The sequence below is a fragment of the Tetrao urogallus genome, assembly GCF_951394365.1.
Source record: "Tetrao urogallus genome assembly, chromosome: 21".
In the NCBI taxonomy this organism is placed as follows: Eukaryota; Metazoa; Chordata; class Aves; order Galliformes; family Phasianidae; genus Tetrao; species Tetrao urogallus.
In genome coordinates, this window is record NC_136834.1 from 1988574 (window position 1) to 2007330 (window position 18757).

General features: G+C 54.9%; 5 protein-coding genes across 5 annotated transcripts; 3 read left to right on the plus strand and 2 right to left on the minus strand.

Annotated features, from left to right (window-relative positions):
- Positions 1-182: 182 nt before the first annotated feature.
- EFHD2 (EF-hand domain family member D2) lies at positions 183-2483 on the plus strand (the record flags this gene model as incomplete). The annotated part of the gene is made up of 4 exons (XM_079545593.1): positions 183-430; positions 1871-2018; positions 2108-2242; positions 2349-2483. 4 exons carry the CDS (start codon positions 183-185, stop codon positions 2481-2483), a joined length of 666 nt encoding a protein of 221 aa, XP_079401719.1.
- A 733-nt stretch (positions 2484-3216) lies between these two features.
- Positions 3217-4993, plus strand: LOC306954442 (chymotrypsin-C-like; the record flags this gene model as incomplete). Its single annotated transcript, XM_079545533.1, has 8 exons — positions 3217-3256; positions 3340-3431; positions 3528-3625; positions 3696-3818; positions 4234-4370; positions 4447-4592; positions 4701-4850; positions 4937-4993. 8 exons carry the CDS (start codon positions 3217-3219, stop codon positions 4991-4993), a joined length of 843 nt encoding a protein of 280 aa, XP_079401659.1.
- Positions 4994-6161: 1168 nt separating this feature from the next.
- On the minus strand, positions 6162-8504 carry LOC306954443 (caspase-9-like; the record flags this gene model as incomplete). The annotated part of the gene is made up of 6 exons (XM_079545534.1): positions 6162-6254; positions 6394-6503; positions 6879-7058; positions 7600-7714; positions 7980-8011; positions 8417-8504. 6 exons carry the CDS (start codon positions 8502-8504, stop codon positions 6162-6164), a joined length of 618 nt encoding a protein of 205 aa, XP_079401660.1.
- Positions 8505-9321: 817 nt separating this feature from the next.
- On the plus strand, positions 9322-11110 carry LOC306954445 (chymotrypsin-C-like; the record flags this gene model as incomplete). The annotated part of the gene is made up of 8 exons (XM_079545536.1): positions 9322-9361; positions 9445-9536; positions 9633-9730; positions 9801-9923; positions 10390-10526; positions 10603-10748; positions 10857-11006; positions 11093-11110. The coding sequence occupies 8 exons, from the start codon at positions 9322-9324 to the stop codon at positions 11108-11110; spliced, it is 804 nt and encodes a 267-aa protein (XP_079401662.1).
- Positions 11111-12328: 1218 nt separating this feature from the next.
- On the minus strand, positions 12329-18693 carry LOC306954446 (caspase-9-like; the record flags this gene model as incomplete). Its single annotated transcript, XM_079545537.1, has 9 exons — positions 12329-12421; positions 12561-12670; positions 13046-13225; positions 13767-13914; positions 14520-14609; positions 14848-15024; positions 16118-16149; positions 17119-17332; positions 18562-18693. The coding sequence occupies 9 exons, from the start codon at positions 18691-18693 to the stop codon at positions 12329-12331; spliced, it is 1176 nt and encodes a 391-aa protein (XP_079401663.1).
- Positions 18694-18757: the final 64 nt, after the last annotated feature.

The following is an 18757-nucleotide window of genomic DNA, read 5'->3' on the forward strand; positions in this document are numbered from 1 at the left end:
ATCAAACAATGCTGGTGGGACCCTAAGGGGGGGAACACTCGCAGGCTGGCAACCCCCGAGCCTGGAGGTGCTGGGGGTGCCCCGAAAAGATGCGTCCCCCCCGTCCCCCCCTTTGCTAGGCGGCTGCTGGGGCGGAGCGGGGCGGAGCTGCATCTGTTCGCCCATCCATCCATCCGGGCACCATGGCGGAGGAGCTGGCGGAGCGGCTGGGCCGACGGTTGGGGATGCGGGAAGGGGATGCGGAGCAGCAACAGCAGCAGCAGCAGCAGCAGGATGCGGAACCCACCCCGGTGCCCCCTGGCAGCCCAGCGATGCGGGCGGTGGGCAGCGAAGGTTCGCCCGGGGGCGGCCGGAGGCTCTTCAGCCCCGCGGCGGAGTTCCGTGAGTTCTCCCGGCGGCAGCTCCGTGACATGGAGAGACTCTTCCGACAGTGAGTGTGGAGGGGAAACCCCCCCCCCCATGGGACCCGCAGCAGAGACCCCGGGGAGGGAGCACCGGACAGAGAGTCCCCATTGCCCCGATCGTATCCCCTATGCTTTGGAAGCCTGCAGCCCCTGGTTGGGAACTGCGCGGGGATGGAGGGAGAGGGGGGCGGTTATGGAAGCCCCCAGCCCCTTTGCAGAACCCGCCCAGCCCTTGGCTGATGGTGGGAGGGGTCCTTTGGACTCCTCTGCAGGGGAGATCTCCCCCACTTCCTTGCAGGGGGCTCCCCTCATCTTCTCATCCCTGGGACCCCCTCTTGGCTCCCTGTGGAAGGAATCCATGGGACCCCCCTTGGCTCACCACGATGCCGCCCAGTTCTGCGCAGGAGTTGAGTCTCAAGACCCCCTCTCAGCTCCTTGCAGCCATCCTCCCACCCTCCAAACTCTTACAGAAGGGTGCCCCTGGATGCAACCCCCTCACAACCTTGCAGAGGGGACCCCAGGACCCTCAGAGCAGTCTGGAAAAGGGACATGGGACCCCCCAGCCCCAGGACCCCCTCCCTGGCTATGCACACGGCTTTGGGCTGCGGCAGTGGTGTTGTCACATCCTCGGTGCCATCCCCACGCGTCCCCACGTGTGATGTTGCAAGCTTGGGTCAGTGGGGGGGTGGAGGGGGGGAGGGGAGCTGAGCAGAAAGGCGTGGAAATGTGCAGGGGGAAAATAGGGGCTGTAGGAGGAGGGGATCAGCCTCCCCCCAGCCCTATGCACTGTGCAGCATGTGGCCGTGGGTGCTGTGCCCGCGGGCAGATGGCAGCAGCACGGGACGCAGAGCAGGACGTGCACGCCTGCACGCACCGCAGCGAGAGGAAGCAAAGGGGGCTCACCAAGGGGGGGGAGCATGGGGATGGGGTGACGGTGTGGGGCCGAGCCTAGCCCCTGCCTCGCTGCATGCATGGGTTGTCCTCTCTCCCACCTTCCCCCGCTGCGTTAAAGGATTGCGACGCAGGAGAGCCCGCCCCAGTGGATGCAGAGCTGCAGCCAGGGGCTCGCTTTGCAGCAGCGGAGCTCACAGCCCTGCGATGCCAGCAGGAAAGCACGAGGGTTCTGTGCCGGGGCACAGTGTGAGCTGCACCATGCTGCGGCTGCGGGGACAAATGAGTCACAGCCCCGCAGAGCTGCATGTCGCTTCCTGTAGGCTGAGCAAAGAGAAGTGGAAAGTGCATCCTATAGAGCCCAGCTCAGTCCTACAGGCTGCACGGAGCTGGTGGCACACTTGGCAGCAAGCTGCTGGGTACCCGTGCCAGAAACCACACTCCATGGGCAGGGAGTGCTGAGGATGCTCCTGGGAACCATTAGTGGTTGGATAGAACCAGCAGTGGTTTGGCACAGCAGCCCAACGCGACAGTGAGGATGTGCCCAGCGATGAGGATTTACCACCTCCCCGCAGGTATGACGCAGGGAAGGATGGCTTCATCGACCTGATGGAGCTGAAGCTGATGATGGAGAAGCTGGGAGCGCCGCAGACCCACCTGGGCCTGAAGAACATGATCAAGGAGGTGGACGAGGACCTGGACAGCAAGCTGAGTTTCCGCGAGGTGAGCGCAGGGGTTGGGTTGTGGCTGTGTCCCTTGGCGAGGAGCTGGATGCCACATCCCTGGTGCTGATATCCCACCCCATGCTGCAGTTCCTGCTGATTTTCCGCAAGGCAGCAGCAGGTGAGCTGCAGGAGGACAGCGGGCTGCATGCACTGGCACGGCTCTCCGAGATTGACGTCTCAACGGAGGGCGTGAAGGGAGCCAAGAGCTTCTTCGAGGCCAAGGTAAGTGTTGAGCAACACAGCAGCAACCATTGGGCGTTGGGGACATGACCAACGTGCCGCCATACTGCACGCAATGGGGACGGGGCCAATGTGTCACCATCCCCAGGCACAGGCGGTCACCGAGGGCAGCCGCTTCGAGGAGGAGATCCGTGCAGAGCAGGAGGAGAAGAGGAGGCAGGCGGAGGAGATGAAGCAGCGCAAGGCAGCCTTCAAGGAGCTGCAGTCAGCATTTGCTCAATGACCACGGCACGTGGAAGGAGCCACGCCGCGCCGTCACCATTCCCTGCGTGTCATCATGCCCACGACTCGTGCCAAGCTGGTGGCAGCTGTCCCTGTGCTTGGTGCCACGGAGCAGGCGGGTGTGCCCATCCCACTGCACCCAACGTTGGGTTGGAGGTGGCCTTGGCTCCCCTTGGGCTGCTGGCTTATTTTGGTGAAAGACGCCCATAAAGGCCACCGAGGGGAGAGAAGCTTTATTTTTTGTCTGTCTGTCTTCTAAGCACCCCAAGGGACGGCGTCTCACCTGCTGTCCCTGCAGCAGTGGTTGTGCTGATGACTGTGATGTCCCACGAAGGTGTTGTCTCAACAGCTGCTTCCATTCTGTCGTATGGATGTGTTCTTTGCCGCGTTGTTCTCTTTCTTTTTTTTTTTTTCTTTTTAAATCCCAAATAAATATTATATTTCCTAAGTGTTGCGCCTATCCATGCCCAGGGTTGGGTGTCAGTGTGGGACCCCCACGTCCCCTCGTGGCTGGGGTCGCGGTCAGGGCCACATCTGTGGGGTTGCACATGGGACAAGTGTATCCATTCCCAGGTGTGTCCCGATAAGAAATAGAACAAGGTGGGCACACAGGCTGTGGGATTTGGCCACCTGTTAGCAGGCTGAAGGCCACGTTCCCAACGGCTGGAGGTGGCACAGCAAACATATACAAGACGGTGGGCTCCTTGCTTCTGCCACACTGGAAGCCTACAACCATGCTGGGGGCCGTGTGTCTCGCCGTCCTGCTGGGCTACGGTGGGTGAGGGCACGAGGAGGGGGGTGTCTGTGGGGCTGGTGGCCGTGCCCATGCTGATGTCCCCATGCTTGGTGTCACACAGCCTATGGACGCGGGCAGCCGGCAGTGCAACCGGTGTTAGGCTCTCGCGTGGTGGGCGGTGAGGAAGCCGTTCCTCACAGCTGGCCGTGGCAGGTAAGGGGGACTGTGTGCCACCTGGGCTCCATCTCCACTGTTGGTGACACGGGGATGGGTGGCCACCACCTGTCGTGACTCCGTGCCGCCGTCCAGGTCTCACTGCAGTACAAATACTATGGTGGCTGGAGCCACACCTGTGGAGGAATCCTCATTTCTCCCTGCTGGGTGCTGACAGCTGCACACTGTTACAGGTAGGGTTGGGGGGCATCCATGGGGGACACAACCCCCCACGTCTGCCCTCATGCTGATGGCCATCGGCAGCTCGAGCCTGACGTACCGCGTGGTGCTGGGAAAGCACAACCTGTCAGAGGAAGAAGACGGCGAGGTGGTGGCTGAGGTGGAGAAGTTCATCGTGCACGAGGATTATAACTCCTTCCTCATCACGTAGGGCAGCAAAGAGGGGAGGGAGGGGTGTGCCAACCCAAGGCTGGGTGTGAGGATGGGTCTGGCAGTGGGCTGTTGTGGGGTTGGCAGGGTCTGGTTGGAGGCACTCTAAGGGGTTTGGTTGGCGGTGCTCTACTGGGTTTGGTTGGAAGCATTCAAAGGGATTGGGTTGGTGGTGCTCTACAGGGTTTGGTTGGAGGCACTCTAAGGGGTTTGGTTGGTGGTGTTCTACAGGATCTGTTAAGTGACATTCTACAGGGTTTGGTTGGAGGCATTCTATTCAGTTTGGTTGATGGTTCTCTATGGGGTTTGGTTGGCGATCCTCTACAAGGTTTGGTTGGTGGCTCTCTACAGGGTTTGGTTGGCTGTGTTTTTGGGGTTTTGTCATTGCAGCAACGGGGTTTTGTCATTGCAGCAACGACATTGCATTGATCAAGTTGTCAGAGCCAGTGGAGGAGAGTGACACCATCCAGGCTGCCAGCCTGCCACCCAGCGGGCTGGAGCTGGAGAACGGCTACCCCTGCGTGGTCACTGGCTGGGGAACCCTCTGGAGTAAGAGGGTTGACCACAGAGGGAACTGAATGGGGTCAGCATTGGACATGGGTGCAACTTGAGGCTGTCATTGCAGCTAACGGGCCGCTGTCGGAGGTCTTGCAGCAGGCCGTGCTGCCCGTCGTGGACTACGCAACGTGCTCACAGAGTGACTGGTGGGGGAGCCTGGTGACGACTTCCATGTTGTGTGCTGGTGGTGACGGCCAGGTCGGGGCATGCAACGTGAGTGAGGGGGCTGCCGGCCATCCCCAATGGCTGCGGTGAGGTTGGAAGAATGGAGATGGGGAGCTGTGGGGTGTATGAGTGTGACACGGCGCCCTGCCTGGGTAGGGGGATTCGGGTGGCCCTCTGAACTGCCAACGGAACGACGTGTGGGAGGTGCACGGCATCGTCAGCTTCGGCTCCTCCTGGGGCTGCAACGTCCCCAAGAAACCAACAGTCTTCACAAGGGTGTCCGCCTACATCGACTGGATCAACGAGGTGAGAGCAGAGCTCTTGGTGCGTGTTCTCTCCGTCCTTCTCCACGTGAAGGCCTGACCACGGTCTCATCCTTTTGTCTTTGGCAGAAAATCAGTGAGAATTCAGGATGCGCAGAGCAGATCACGTATGGTGGTGGGCAATAAAGGGAAACAACCGGCCTCGTGTGTCCCTGTGGTTATTTGAGGGGTGGAAGGGGAGCACGTGGAGGGAGAGGAGCCCCCAGGGGGCTGAGTCTACCCCTCTGCACTCTGTATTTCTTTAATCTTTCCTGCAGTGGAAAGATTCTTTAATTTACAGTGTGCCAGCGACGTGGGGTGCAATTAGGGTGAAGGACAGGCATTTGTGCTATTGACAAGACTGACAGAAACATTTACTACTCTGACTATTAGAAACACAGCAGTTGCAGAAACATCATTTACTGACTAACTCACAAATAACACGTTCCAAGGGGAAACAGCTGGCAGCCAAAGTGCACAATAGCTGTATAGATTGTAAAACCTGGGATGTTCCTCCTAGTTTTACACCAAGATCACCAAGTCCAACACCAACCCATCCGCCCCCCCTTCATCCCATCCCTCAGGGACACATCTACAGCCACTAAACATTGAAACACTTTCTGGTTTGATTGCCCAAAGATGGTTTGGGGGTATAATCTGTAGTCCTAGGTACTGGGGACTGTGTGCATCAAGGTCATGACGACAACGCAACTGAGCTTTCTAGAGCTAACGCTCTAGGACACAAGAGACAACAGAAGACAGAGTACAAAGCAAAAGTTTCCGTGTTTGTTGTTTTCCTTTTGGTTTTTCTTTCGCTCAAACAGAAAAATCCCTTGTTGCAAAAATCATGTATTTCCATCGACTCCAGCCATTGGTTCCATTCACTCCTCCAATCCACTGCAGTCGCACCAGGAAGGAGAGCACAGCCACAGCACAGCTGGAGGCCCTCACTCCACAGTGCCATCACTGGGCTGGCACACTCGGGGGATTCCAACACACATCCCTTCCCCCTTCCCACCACTGGGATAGAATCACGGCGGTTGCAAGGCACCTTTGGAGAGCATCAAGCCCAACACCCCTGCTGCGGCATCTTCCCTACAACAGATTGTCCCTACGGGTTGGGACAGGGCCAGTCCTCATCTTGTGGCCGATCACCCCAATGACAGCGCTCACAGATTGCATTTCTCAGCAGAGACCCCTCCAAAGCCAGACAGCAGTCACCAGGAGCACCTGGTTCAAGTCACAGCAGGGACAGCTTTCATCCAGCCACAGGGAAGCTGTCCCTCACGTTGACTGCGACCTCGACAACCCCACATCATTTGCACAGGAAGAAGAATCTCTTACGTAGAAAGTTGAAACAGCCTGGGATCTGCTTGTACTTCCCCTTGGTGGATACGATGTCTGACACCTGGGAACACAAGGTGCACTGCATGCTCAGTATCACCACCCTTTACAGCCTGCCTGCCTACCCTGACAGGTGGCACCTCTGATTATTGCCCTCACTGCTGTAACACCACACAAATAAGGCTAAGAAAAAAGACATTTACCCGCAGCAGCATGGTTTGCAGGTCTTCAGAACGGGCATAATGTTCCAGCACACTGTCCAGGGTTTCCACATACCACGAGCCACTCACCTTGTCCCTCCAGGACACAAAACCTGCAGAGAAACGAGAAAATTACTCTTGCAGTCAGTCTTGCTGTGTCTTCATCTCCCTGCGTACCACCCCCAACAGGTGGCTGCCCCTAACTTCAGTAGCAAACACTGACTCTTGGGGACACTATGCTGTGGCACAGCAGCTTGGTGGTGGCTTTCTCCAAAAGCCAGTGGCAGAATTAGGATGTCTCCAGCACTGGCCAAGCCCTCAGCACCGACTGCTTCTGCAAATCATTTGCACTTATCTCACAGAATCACAGAATGCCCAGCGTTGGAAGGGACCTCAAGGATCATGAATCTCCAACCCCCTGACACAGGTAGGGCCACCAACCTCCCCCACTTAATACCAGACCAGGCTGCCCTGGAAAAGTAGCTCACCTGGAAAGGTTGAGTAGGACACCAAGATGTCACCAGGAGTGGGCAAACTGGCAACGGCGTCCGGCTCGTCCAAACTCCCCGATGGAGCCTGGAAAGGAATCGCATCCGACTCTACGGAACCTCGGCAAGTTTCATCTTGGGGTGATTCACAGCCCACCTCAAATCCATGGTCCTTTTCTTCTGCAAAAAATGGCAGCAACAACAGCTCTCGCTCACATCTGAGACGCTCTGCAGCCATACATCCTCTGTTAACAACTGCAGGGGAAAAAATCCTCCAACAAAACCACGCTTTCCTGCTCTCTGACAGTGCTGCTAGAGTCAGAGCCATCCGGCTACCCACTAACCAAGCCCTTCCAACCAACCTCCCAACCTTCCTTCCAACCCAAGCCATTCTACAGTTCTACCCTTGTTGCTAAACACAGACAACAGGAGGAATGCTCCTGGATGTGGGGCAAGGGATGCCACTACTGCCCTCCTGCCATCTCACAGCCCCCCTCTGCACATTAAAACACCCCGCTGCACAATGAAACCACCAGTGCTGCCCTCCTGCAAGATGCTCCTGAAATTCAACCCATCTTAGCAGTAGAAATACATGGGTGGGAATGCTAGGAAACACCTGGGTAAAAGGGCAACAGACATGAAAGGAAGACAACGACAAAGCCCAACTGTGTCTCACCAGCCTGCTCACACCTAACAGCTTATTGCCAACACAAAGATTCACCTCCTCCACAGGCCTGGATGAAGAAGAGTTTGGGTTTTCCTCTCAAACTTGGGCACTGGGACCCATTGAAATAGTTCACAATCTTTTCAATTGGAATGGTTTTGCTGTCACAGCACTGCTTTCAGCTGCAGCAGCAGCTCAGGAGCCCTGTGGGACTTCTTTAGTCCAGGTAGAAGTTTAAGCCACGCCAAGACCTTTTTTTGGACTTTCTCTTCCTTGCATCGTGAGGGTGAACACTTAAATATCTTCAGCCTTGCTCGGCCTTTTCAATTCTTAAAGCACAAGCTCCTTGCAAACAGAATCTCTGAGATGACTGGCAGCAAAGAACCCCAACACAACGACAAATACAATGGGAAAGAAGAAATATCTAGAATACTAACCAGTCTGTGGTCACCCCGCTCAACAGCTGAACCTACAACACAAAACAGAGAAACGGGATTTAGCTCTTAGCGCTCAACAGTCAGATGTTAAACCTGTTCTTCAAAGAATTAACACCAACTTTCTCCTGTCATCTGTCACACAGGGGTGACAGACACCCCTTCCCACCCCACCACACACCAGAAGCAGCATCTGGCTCTCATCTCTCAAACCACAAAGAGGAAGAGTGTCAGCAGTTAGAGCCTGGACCTCAAGCACATGCTCATCCCCCACCTGGGGCACCATACACCATTTAGTTGGGGTCACCTCCCACCCAGCACACATCTGAGCTGCTCTGCAATTCACACAGACACCCAGCACGGTGTGTCTCAAGCAAGGAAGTGACCAACAAGCTCTACAAGCTGTCAGATCTCCCTCAGGGCTCCAGGACAATCCTTACCATGGGCTGCTGCTGGAGGCATCCGAAATCGCTGACTCTCAGCTTGGACTGGGATGGAGAAGCGTTCCGCAGCGCTCACACCTGTCATGGCATGGCAAAGTCATCTCTCTCCTTCTGCCCCTTCCAATTTCACATTAGAATTCAACTGCTCTGGTTCCCCTTAAGGACCACAGCTTGCAGCTACGCCACTGCAAGGGCAGAACAAAACCATCTCTGGTTTTCTCTTATCCGACTTCAGTGAGGTTTCTCATGACAGCTGTATGAGCTGCATCAACAGATAAAGGGCAAAACAGGAGTAGCAAACACACAGCGAAGCCCGTTTTCAGCACAGTAGAACAAAGGCTGCATGTGAAAAGCAGAAGAAAAAGCAGACACCCATAAAGGCCACCGAGGGGAGAGAAGCTTTATTTTTTGTCTGTCTGTCTTCTAAGCACCCCAAGGGACGGCGTCTCACCTGCTGTCCCTGCAGCAGTGGTTGTGCTGATGACTGTGATGTCCCACGAAGGTGTTGTCTCAACAGCTGCTTCCATTCTGTCGTATGGATGTGTTCTTTGCCGTGTTGTTCTCTTTCTTTTTTTTTTTTTCTTTTTAAATCCCAAATAAATATTATATTTCCTAAGTGTTGCGCCTATCCATGCCCAGGGTTGGGTGTCAGTGTGGGACCCCCACGTCCCCTCGTGGCTGGGGTCGCGGTCAGGGCCACATCTGTGGGGTTGCACATGGGACAAGTGTATCCATTCCCAGGTGTGTCCCGATAAGAAATAGAACAAGGTGGGCACACAAGCTGTGGGATTTGGCCACCTGTTAGCAGGCTGAAGGCCACGTTCCCAAGGCCTGGAGGTGGCACAGCAAACATATATAAGACGGTGGGCTCCTTGCTTCTGCCATACTGGAAGCCTACAACCATGCTGGGGGCCGTGTGTCTCGCCGTCCTGCTGGGCTACGGTGGGTGAGGGCACGAGGAGGGGGGTGTCTGTGGGGCTGGTGGCCGTGCCCATGCTGATGTCCCCATGCTTGGTGTCACACAGCCTATGGACGCGGGCAGCCGGCAGTGCAACCGGTGTTAGGCTCTCGCGTGGTGGGCGGTGAGGAAGCCGTTCCTCACAGCTGGCCGTGGCAGGTAAGGGGGACCGTGTGCCACCTGGGCTCCATCTCCACTGTTGGTGACACGGGGATGGGTGGCCACCACCTGTCGTGACTCCGTGCCGCCGTCCAGGTCTCACTGCAGTACAAATACTATGGTGGCTGGAGCCACACCTGTGGAGGAACCCTCATTTCTCCCAGCTGGGTGCTGACAGCTGCACACTGTTACAGGTAGGGTTGGGGGGCATCCATGGGGGACACAACCCCCCACGTCTGCCCTCATGCTGATGGCTATCGGCAGCTCGAGCTTGACGTACCGAGTGGTGCTGGGAAAGCACAACCTGTCAGAGGAAGAAGACGGCGCGGTGGTGGCTGAGGTGGAGAAGTTCATCGTGCACGAGAAGTGGAACGCCTTCCGCATCACGTAGGGCAGCAAAGGGGGGAGGGAGGGGTGTGCCAACCCAAGGCTGGGTGTGAGGATGGGTCTGGCAGTGGACTGTTGTGGGGTTGGCAGGGTCTGGTTGGAGGCACTCTAAGGGGTTTGGTTGGTGGTGCTCTACAGGGTTTGACTGGTGGTTATCTACAGGGTTTGGCTGGAGGCACTCAAAGGGGTTGGGTTGGTGGTGCTCTACAGGGCTTGGTTGGAGGCTCTCTAAAGGGTTTGCTTGGTGGTGCTCTACAGGGTTTGGCTGGAGGCACTCTAAGGGGTTTGGTTGGTGGTGTTCTACAGGGTTTGGTTGGAGGCTCTCTAAAGGGTTTGCTTGGTGGTGCTCTACAGGGTTTGGTTGGAGGCATTCTATTCAGTTTGGATGATGGTTCTCTATGGGGTTTGGTTGACGATCCTCTACAAGGTTTGGTTGGCTGTGTTTTATGGGGTTTTGTCATTGCAGCAACGACATTGCATTGATCAAGTTGTCAGCGGCAGTGGAGGAGAGTGCCACCATCCAGGCTGCCAGCCTGCCACCCAGCGGGCTGGAGCTGGAGAACGGCTACCCCTGCGTGGTCACTGGCTGGGGAACCCTCCGAAGTAAGAGGGGTGACCACAGAGGGAACTGAATGGGGTCAGCATTGGACATGGGTGCAACTTGAGGCTGTCATTGCAGCTAACGGGCCGCTGGCAGAGGACTTGCAGCAGGCCGTGCTGCCCGTCGTGGACTACGCAACGTGCTCACAGAGAACCTGGTGGGGCAGCCAGGTGACGACTTCCATGTTGTGTGCTGGTGGTGACGGCCAGGTCGGGGCATGCAACGTGAGTGAGGGGGCTGCCGGCCATCCCCAATGGCTGCGGTGAGGTTGGAAGAATGGAGATGGGGAGCTGTGGGCTGTATGAGTGTGACACGGCGCCCTGCCTGGGTAGGGGGATTCGGGTGGCCCTCTGAACTGCCAACGGAACGACGTGTGGGAGGTGCACGGCATCGTCAGCTTCGGCTCCTCCTTGGGCTGCGCCTACCCCAGGAAACCATCAGTCTTCACAAGGGTGTCCGCCTACATCGACTGGATCAACGAGGTGAGAGCAGAGCTCTTGGTGCGTGTTCTCTCCGTCCTTCTCCACGTGAAGGCCTGACCACGGTCTCATCCTTTTGTCTTTGGCAGAAAATCGGTGAGAACTGAGGATGCGCAGAGCAGATCACGTATGGTGGTGTGCAATAAAGGGAAACAACCGGCCTCGTGTGTCCCTGTGGTTATTTGAGGGGTGGAAGGGGAGCACGTGGAGGGAGAGGAGCCCCCAGGGGGCTGAGTCTACCCCTCTGCACTCTGTATTTCTTTAATCTTTCCTGCATTGGAAAAATTTATTTACAGTACAGCGATTTACAGTGTGCCAGCGATGTGGGGTGCAATTAGGGTGAAGGACAGGCATTTGTGCTATTGACAAGACTGACAGAAACATTTACTACTCTGACTATTAGAAACACAGCAGTTGCAGAAACATCATTTACTGACTAACTCACAAATAACACGTTCCAAGGGGAAACAGCTGGCAGCCAAAGTGCACAATAGCTGTATAGATTGTAAAACCTGGGATGTTCCTCCTAGTTTTACACCAAGATCACCAAGTCCAACACCAACCCATCCGCCCCCCCTTCATCCCATCCCTCAGGGACACATCTACAGCCACTAAACATTGAAACACTTTCTGGTTTGATTGCCCAAAGATGGTTTGGGGGTATAATCTGTAGTCCTAGGTACTGGGGACTGTGTGCATCAAGGTCATGACGACAACGCAACTGAGCTTTCTAGAGCTAACGCTCTAGGACACAAGAGACAACAGAAGACAGAGTACAAAGCAAAAGTTTCCGTGTTTGTTGTTTTCCTTTTGGTTTTTCTTTCGCTCAAACAGAAAAATCCCTTGTTGCAAAAATCATGTATTTCCATCGACTCCAGCCATTGGTTCCATTCACTCCTCCAATCCACTGCAGTCGCACCAGGAAGGAGAGCACAGCCACAGCACAGCTGGAGGCCCTCACTCCACAGTGCCATCACTGGGCTGGCACACTCGGGGGATTCCAACACACATCCCTTCCCCCTTCCCACCACTGGGATAGAATCACGGCGGTTGCAAGGCACCTTTGGAGAGCATCAAGCCCAACACCCCTGCTGCGGCATCTTCCCTACAACAGATTGTCCCTACGGGTTGGGACAGGGCCAGTCCTCATCTTGTGGCCGATCACCCCAACGACAGCGCTCACAGATTGCATTTCTCAGCAGAGACCCCTCCAAAGCCAGACAGCAGTCACCAGGAGCACCTGGTTCAAGTCACAGCAGGGACAGCTTTCATCCAGCCACAGGGAAGCTGTCCCTCACGTTGACTGCGACCTCGACAACCCCACATCATTTGCACAGGAAGAAGAATCTCTTACGTAGAAAGTTGAAACAGCCTGGGATCTGCTTGTACTTCCCCTTGGTGGATACGATGTCTGACACCTGGGAACACAAGGTGCACTGCATGCTCAGTATCACCACCCTTTACAGCCTGCCTGCCTACCCTGACAGGTGGCACCTCTGATTATTGCCCTCACTGCTGTAACACCACACAAATAAGGCTAAGAAAAAAGACATTTACCCGCAGCAGCATGGTTTGCAGGTCTTCAGAACGGGCATAATGTTCCAGCACACTGTCCAGGGTTTCCACATACCACGAGCCACTCACCTTGTCCCTCCAGGACACAAAACCTGCAGAGAAACGAGAAAATTACTCTTGCAGTCAGTCTTGCTGTGTCTTCATCTCCCTGCGTACCACCCCCAACAGGTGGCTGCCCCTAACTTCAGTAGCAAACACTGACTCTTGGGGACACTATGCTGTGGCACAGCAGCTTGGTGGTGGCTTTCTCCAAAAGCCAGTGGCAGAATTAGGATGTCTCCAGCACTGGCCAAGCCCTCAGCACCGACTGCTTCTGCAAATCATTTGCACTTATCTCACAGAATCACAGAATGCCCAGCGTTGGAAGGGACCTCAAGGATCATGAATCTCCAACCCCCTGACACAGGTAGGGCCACCAACCTCCCCCACTTAATACCAGACCAGGCTGCCCTGGAAAAGTAGCTCACCTGGAAAGGTTGAGTAGGACACCAAGATGTCACCAGGAGTGGGCAAACTGGCAACGGCGTCCGGCTCGTCCAAACTCCCCGATGGAGCCTGGAAAGGAATCGCATCCGACTCTACGGAACCTCGGCAAGTTTCATCTTGGGGTGATTCACAGCCCACCTCAAATCCATGGTCCTTTTCTTCTGCAAAAAATGGCAGCAACAACAGCTCTCGCTCACATCTGAGACGCTCTGCAGCCATACATCCTCTGTTAACAACTGCAGGGGAAAAAATCCTCCAACAAAACCACGCTTTCCTGCTCTCTGACAGTGCTGCTAGAGTCAGAGCCATCCGGCTACCCACTAACCAAGCCCTTCCAACCAACCTCCCAACCTTCCTTCCAACCCAAGCCATTCTACAGTTCTACCCTTGTTGCTAAACACAGACAACAGGAGGAATGCTCCTGGATGTGGGGCAAGGGATGCCACTACTGCCCTCCTGCCATCTCACAGCCCCCCTCTGCACATTAAAACACCCCGCTGCACAATGAAACCACCAGTGCTGCCCTCCTGCAAGATGCTCCTGAAATTCAACCCATCTTAGCAGTAGAAATACATGGGTGGGAATGCTAGGAAACACCTGGGTAAAAGGGCAACAGACATGAAAGGAAGACAACGACAAAGCCCAACTGTGTCTCACCAGCCTGCTCACACCTAACAGCTTATTGCCAACACAAAGATTCACCTCCTCCACAGGCCTGGATGAAGAAGAGTTTGGGTTTTCCTCTCAAACTTGGGCACTGGGACCCATTGAAATAGTTCACAATCTTTTCAATTGGAAGGGTTTTGCCATCTGTTCCATAAATCCCTCCGGGAAACTGAATATGGCTTGTCTGGAAGAGGAAAATCCAAGAGCTGTTAACACAGAAGGAAAGGCAAGCTCACAGGGAACCCGTCTCTGTCCAAGTGTTCTCCCTCCCCCATCACTGTCTAGCATAAAGTTTCCATATAAGCATAAAGTGAGAACAAATCTCACTTCCTCATATCTGTGCAAATATGCATACTGCAGCAGGGCAAAGGGATTCCAGCAGACAATACCCAGAAATCCAACCCCTCAATATAACCCAACTCCTATTCCACCTCCTCCAGGACAAGGGGCACACAACACACAACCCTTTTAGGAACAGTTTATCTCTTCTCCTCTAACTCCAAGGTCTACACCTTGTGATGATTAGTCTTAATCATGACTAATGACTCCCCAGGCAGAACCAGAGGATCAGGAAGCCCTCGAGGACTACAGTATGAAGGTCAGCACCATCTCCTTCTGCTCTTTGCCCCCCACTCGGTTCTGATGTACAGATCCCACACTCAGAAGCTAACAACTTCTGACCAAATGCCACCAACCTCTGCAAAGGTACTGCAGCAGGGAACCTCGTGTCTGCTTTCACCCAGACACAGGATCAGAACTCCCCATGATGTCAGAGGAGCACAAACCCACCTGGCAGCCGTGGGAGAGGATGACAACAAGGCAGCAGTCCAGGGTGCTGTGGTCGAGCTGTGCCAGCTTCCGCAGCTCCAGATCAATTTCCTACATAAAAAACATCATGCTTTAAACTGGCCACAGATGACTGGCAAGCCCTGCCCTATCAGACCCAGCTGCATCTCTGCTGCTTTCTGTCCAGTAAAAGTGTGATAACAGACCCTCCACATACAGACCACAAAACCCACTGGGCACAAAGTAAGACTCACACACATCCCTATACATCACATGCAGGAATCACAATTGAGCCTGAAGAGTAACCAGGTCTTCATTCTGCCACCCTCACCTGAGCTTTGAGGTTCCTCAGGGTCCGGACGTGGAAGCACAAGGACTTGAAACGCTTCTCCAGCTTCTCACAGTCTACGTCAGAGCCAGCCCGAGCTGACAGATTGGAGTCTGTGCTGAAGTTGACGTTGTTGAAGATCAGGCAGTGCCCACAAGGGTCTGCTCGCAGCTGGTACACCTGGCATGCATGAGAGAACTTGTCAGTCACAATTAAACACCCCTAATTCAGAGCATTCGCCAGCTAGTCCAGTGGAACATGCTGTAAAAGTGGAAGAGGAGTCTTAAAAGCAGCTCCTTTCTCAGTTCTTTCACATCTCTAAGCCTAGGGACGGATAAGAGTGTCTGTTCTCCATGCTCACATTATTCAAATGTGCAACCAGAGGAAAAAAGAATTGCCTAATTCACAGGAAAACGGCCACGACTTTAGCCACAAGGTTAGGTTTTCAGGTTGTTCAGGCACATTCATCAAACCTGAGATCATCACCATGAGATCCCAGGGAGCGTGCTCTAGGAGCCAAGAAAACAGGCAGATCCATCTCCTGCGTAGTCAGATTCAGCATCAACTCCAACACATTAATTTGGGAAGGCCCCTCCAAACTCCAGCCACGTGAACACAGCCAAACTCCCTGCCCTGCCTCGGGGGTGAGTTGTGCTGTCAGAAGGCAGCACACACATTTCTCAGTGCCTGCTTCACCATCAGCCTCCTAAAGCTGCCACAAATGTTTACTGTTGTTTTCTCTGCTTCTGTTTCCCAACACAGTGATTACAAAGTCAAAACACTGCTTTACAAATGACTTGGTGCCTGAGGAAATCACTAGCTGTCTTGCTAGAAACTCTTCAGCACCACATTTAGCACCATATCACGTTATTTGCAGCACGGTTCATGTGATCCCAAGGAGGAGCTGGCTAATGATTGACCCACTCTGAGCACATTGCCCTGGTTACAGCCTTGTCAGCCTCAGCACGATTCCTCACGTCCCAGCACCAAGGGCTGGCTGTCACAGCACTGCTTTCAGCTGCAGCAGCAGCTCAGGAGCCCTGTGGGACTTCTTTAGTCCAGGTAGAAGTTTAAGCCACGCCAAGACCTTTTTTTGGACTTTCTCTTCCTTGCATCGTGAGGGTGAACACTTAAATATCTTCAGCCTTGCTCGGCCTTTTCAATTCTTAAAGCACAAGCTCCTTGCAAACAGAATCTCTGAGATGACTGGCAGCAAAGAACCCCAACACAACGACAAATACAATGGGAAAGAAGAAATATCTAGAATACTAACCAGTCTGTGGTCACCCCGCTCAACAGCTGAACCTACAACACAAAACAGAGAAACGGGATTTAGCTCTTAGCGCTCAACAGTCAGATGTTAAACCTGTTCTTCAAAGAATTAACACCAACTTTCTCCTGTCATCTGTCACACAGGGGTGACAGACACCCCTTCCCACCCCACCACACACAGAAGCAGCGTTTGGCTCTCATCTCTCAAACCACAAAGAGGAAGAGTGTCAGCAGTTAGAGCCTGGACCTCAAGCACATGCTCATCCCCCACCTGGGGCACCATACACCATTTAGTTGGGGTCACCTCCCACCCAGCACACATCTGAGCTGCTCTGCAATTCACACAGACACCCAGCACGGTGTGTCTCAAGCAAGGAAGTGACCAACAAGCTCTACAAGCTGTCAGATCTCCCTCAGGGCTCCAGGACAATCCTTACCATGGGCTGCTGCTGGAGGCATCCGAAATCGCTGACTCTCAGCTTGGACTGGGATGGAGAAGCGTTCCGCAGCGCTCACACCTGTCATGGCATGGCAAAGTCATCTCTCTCCTTCTGCCCCTTCCAATTTCACATTAGAATTCAACTGCTCTGGTTCCCCTTAAGAACCACAGCTTGCAGCTACGCCACTGCAAGGGCAGAACAAAACCATCTCTGGTTTTCTCTTATCCGACTTCAGTGAGGTTTCTCATGACAGCTGTATGAGCTGCATCAACAGATAAAGGGCAAAACAGGAGTAGCAAACACACAGTGAAGCCCGTTTTCAGCGCAGTAGTACAAAGGCTGCATGTGAAAAGCAGAAGGAAGCTGGTAGAGCACAGCTGGGGCTTCAACACTTCTGCTACCAGAAAGCACATCATTCTCCCACAAACTCAGGCAGTCGCCACTACAACCTGTGCCAGAGGATAACAAAACCAGGACTTCATTTTCTACACCAAGAAGGAATCCAGCTGCTACACCCCATCCTGCACTTCACCATGCAAAGAACCACCTTCTCACTACTTACTTTTGTCACGCCTTTCTCCAGGCAGCTCCAGCTGCACAGGCCTCAGGTCCACAGGTGGGGAGATGGGGCTTCCACACCCCTCCTCCAGCATGTCAGCCAGGTCCTCGTGCCCGGTGTCCCTCAGGATGGAGAGGAATATTGGGAATGCCTGCTTCCCACGGGTCTCCAGGTCTATGACCAGCTGTCGTGCTTGTTCCCTTCGGGTGCCAGCACTCTGCAGAGGAGGGAAGGCAGGGACAAGGCTCGGTGATACTTCCTGAGCCCTTCAGCTTTGCCACAGCCAACAGGAAACAAAAGGATACTGGAACCCCTGGTTCTGGGGGATGGGAGGACCAGGGGACACCCCCAGCTTGACAACACAGGGATAAAAGACACTTTCTAAATCAGCTTGCCACCAGTATCATGGAAGGGAACAAAGGGGAGGACAAGAGGGCACCATACAGACGGCCAGTGGAGGACATAGGGGTGCCATGGGCCATGTCATGGGCATGGAAGGGACACAGAGGGCACCAGGGCTTTGTCACTGGGCTGCAGTGATGCAGGGACTCACAGGGACCTGTCAGCAGGCAACAGGGACACGAGGACCCATGGGGCTGAGAGGATGTTGGATCCCTCAGGGCTTGTTATCAGACTGTGGGAACATGGGTCCTTCCCAGGGCCTGCCATAGGGCTGGGGGGGTGAGGGGACACTTTGAGTCCTGCTACTGGGCAGGGAGGAGGAGGTGAGAATCACAGAATTCCAGGGTTGGAAGGGACCTCAAGGATCATGAATCTCCAACCCCCTGCCACATGCAGGGCCACCAACCTCCACATTTCATACCAGACCAGCTTCCCCAGGGCCCCATCCAACCTGGCCTTGAACATCTCCAGGGATGCACGGGGCATCCACAGCCTCTCTGGGCAGCTGTTCCAGCACCTCACCACTCTCATAGCAAAGAACTTCCCCCTGTCATCCAACCTCAATCTTCCCTCCCTCAACTTCAAACCATTTCCCCTTGTCCTGTCCCCTTGTATCTACCCTTTCCGAGAGTTGATTCCCCTCCTGCTTGTAGGCTCCCTTTAGGTACTGAAGGCTGCAATGAGGTCACCCCACAGCCTTCTTTTCTCCAGGCTGAATAAGCCCAGCTCCCTCGGCCTGTCCTCATAGGGGAGGTGCTCCAGTCCCCTGCTCATCTCTGTGGCTCCTCTGGACCCTCTCCAACAGCTCTCTGTCTTTCTTGTACTCGGGGCTCCAGACCTGGACGCAGTGCTGCAGATGGGGCCTCACCAGAGCAGAGCAGAGAGGAACCATCAGCTCTCTGTCGCTGCTGGCCACTCCTCTGCTGACGGAGCCCAGGATCCCACATGAGGACACCCCGAGCCCCGTCACCGAGCTGAGGGGACAGGAGGCCCTTTCACCGGACCGCGAGGACGCGGGACCCCCGGCCGCGCCCCGCAGCCCACCTGCATATCCTCCACCATAGCGCTGGTGAAAACCCCTCGGGCCTGCAGCGGCCCCCAAAGCGCCTCAGGCCGCAGCCCCTCCACCAGCCGCACCCGGCCGCGCCGCAAGGCGCGCCTCTGCGCCTCCTCCATGGCGATCCACGTCACATGACCGGAAGCGGAAGCGTCGCTATGGTGACGGCGGGCGGGCGCGCCG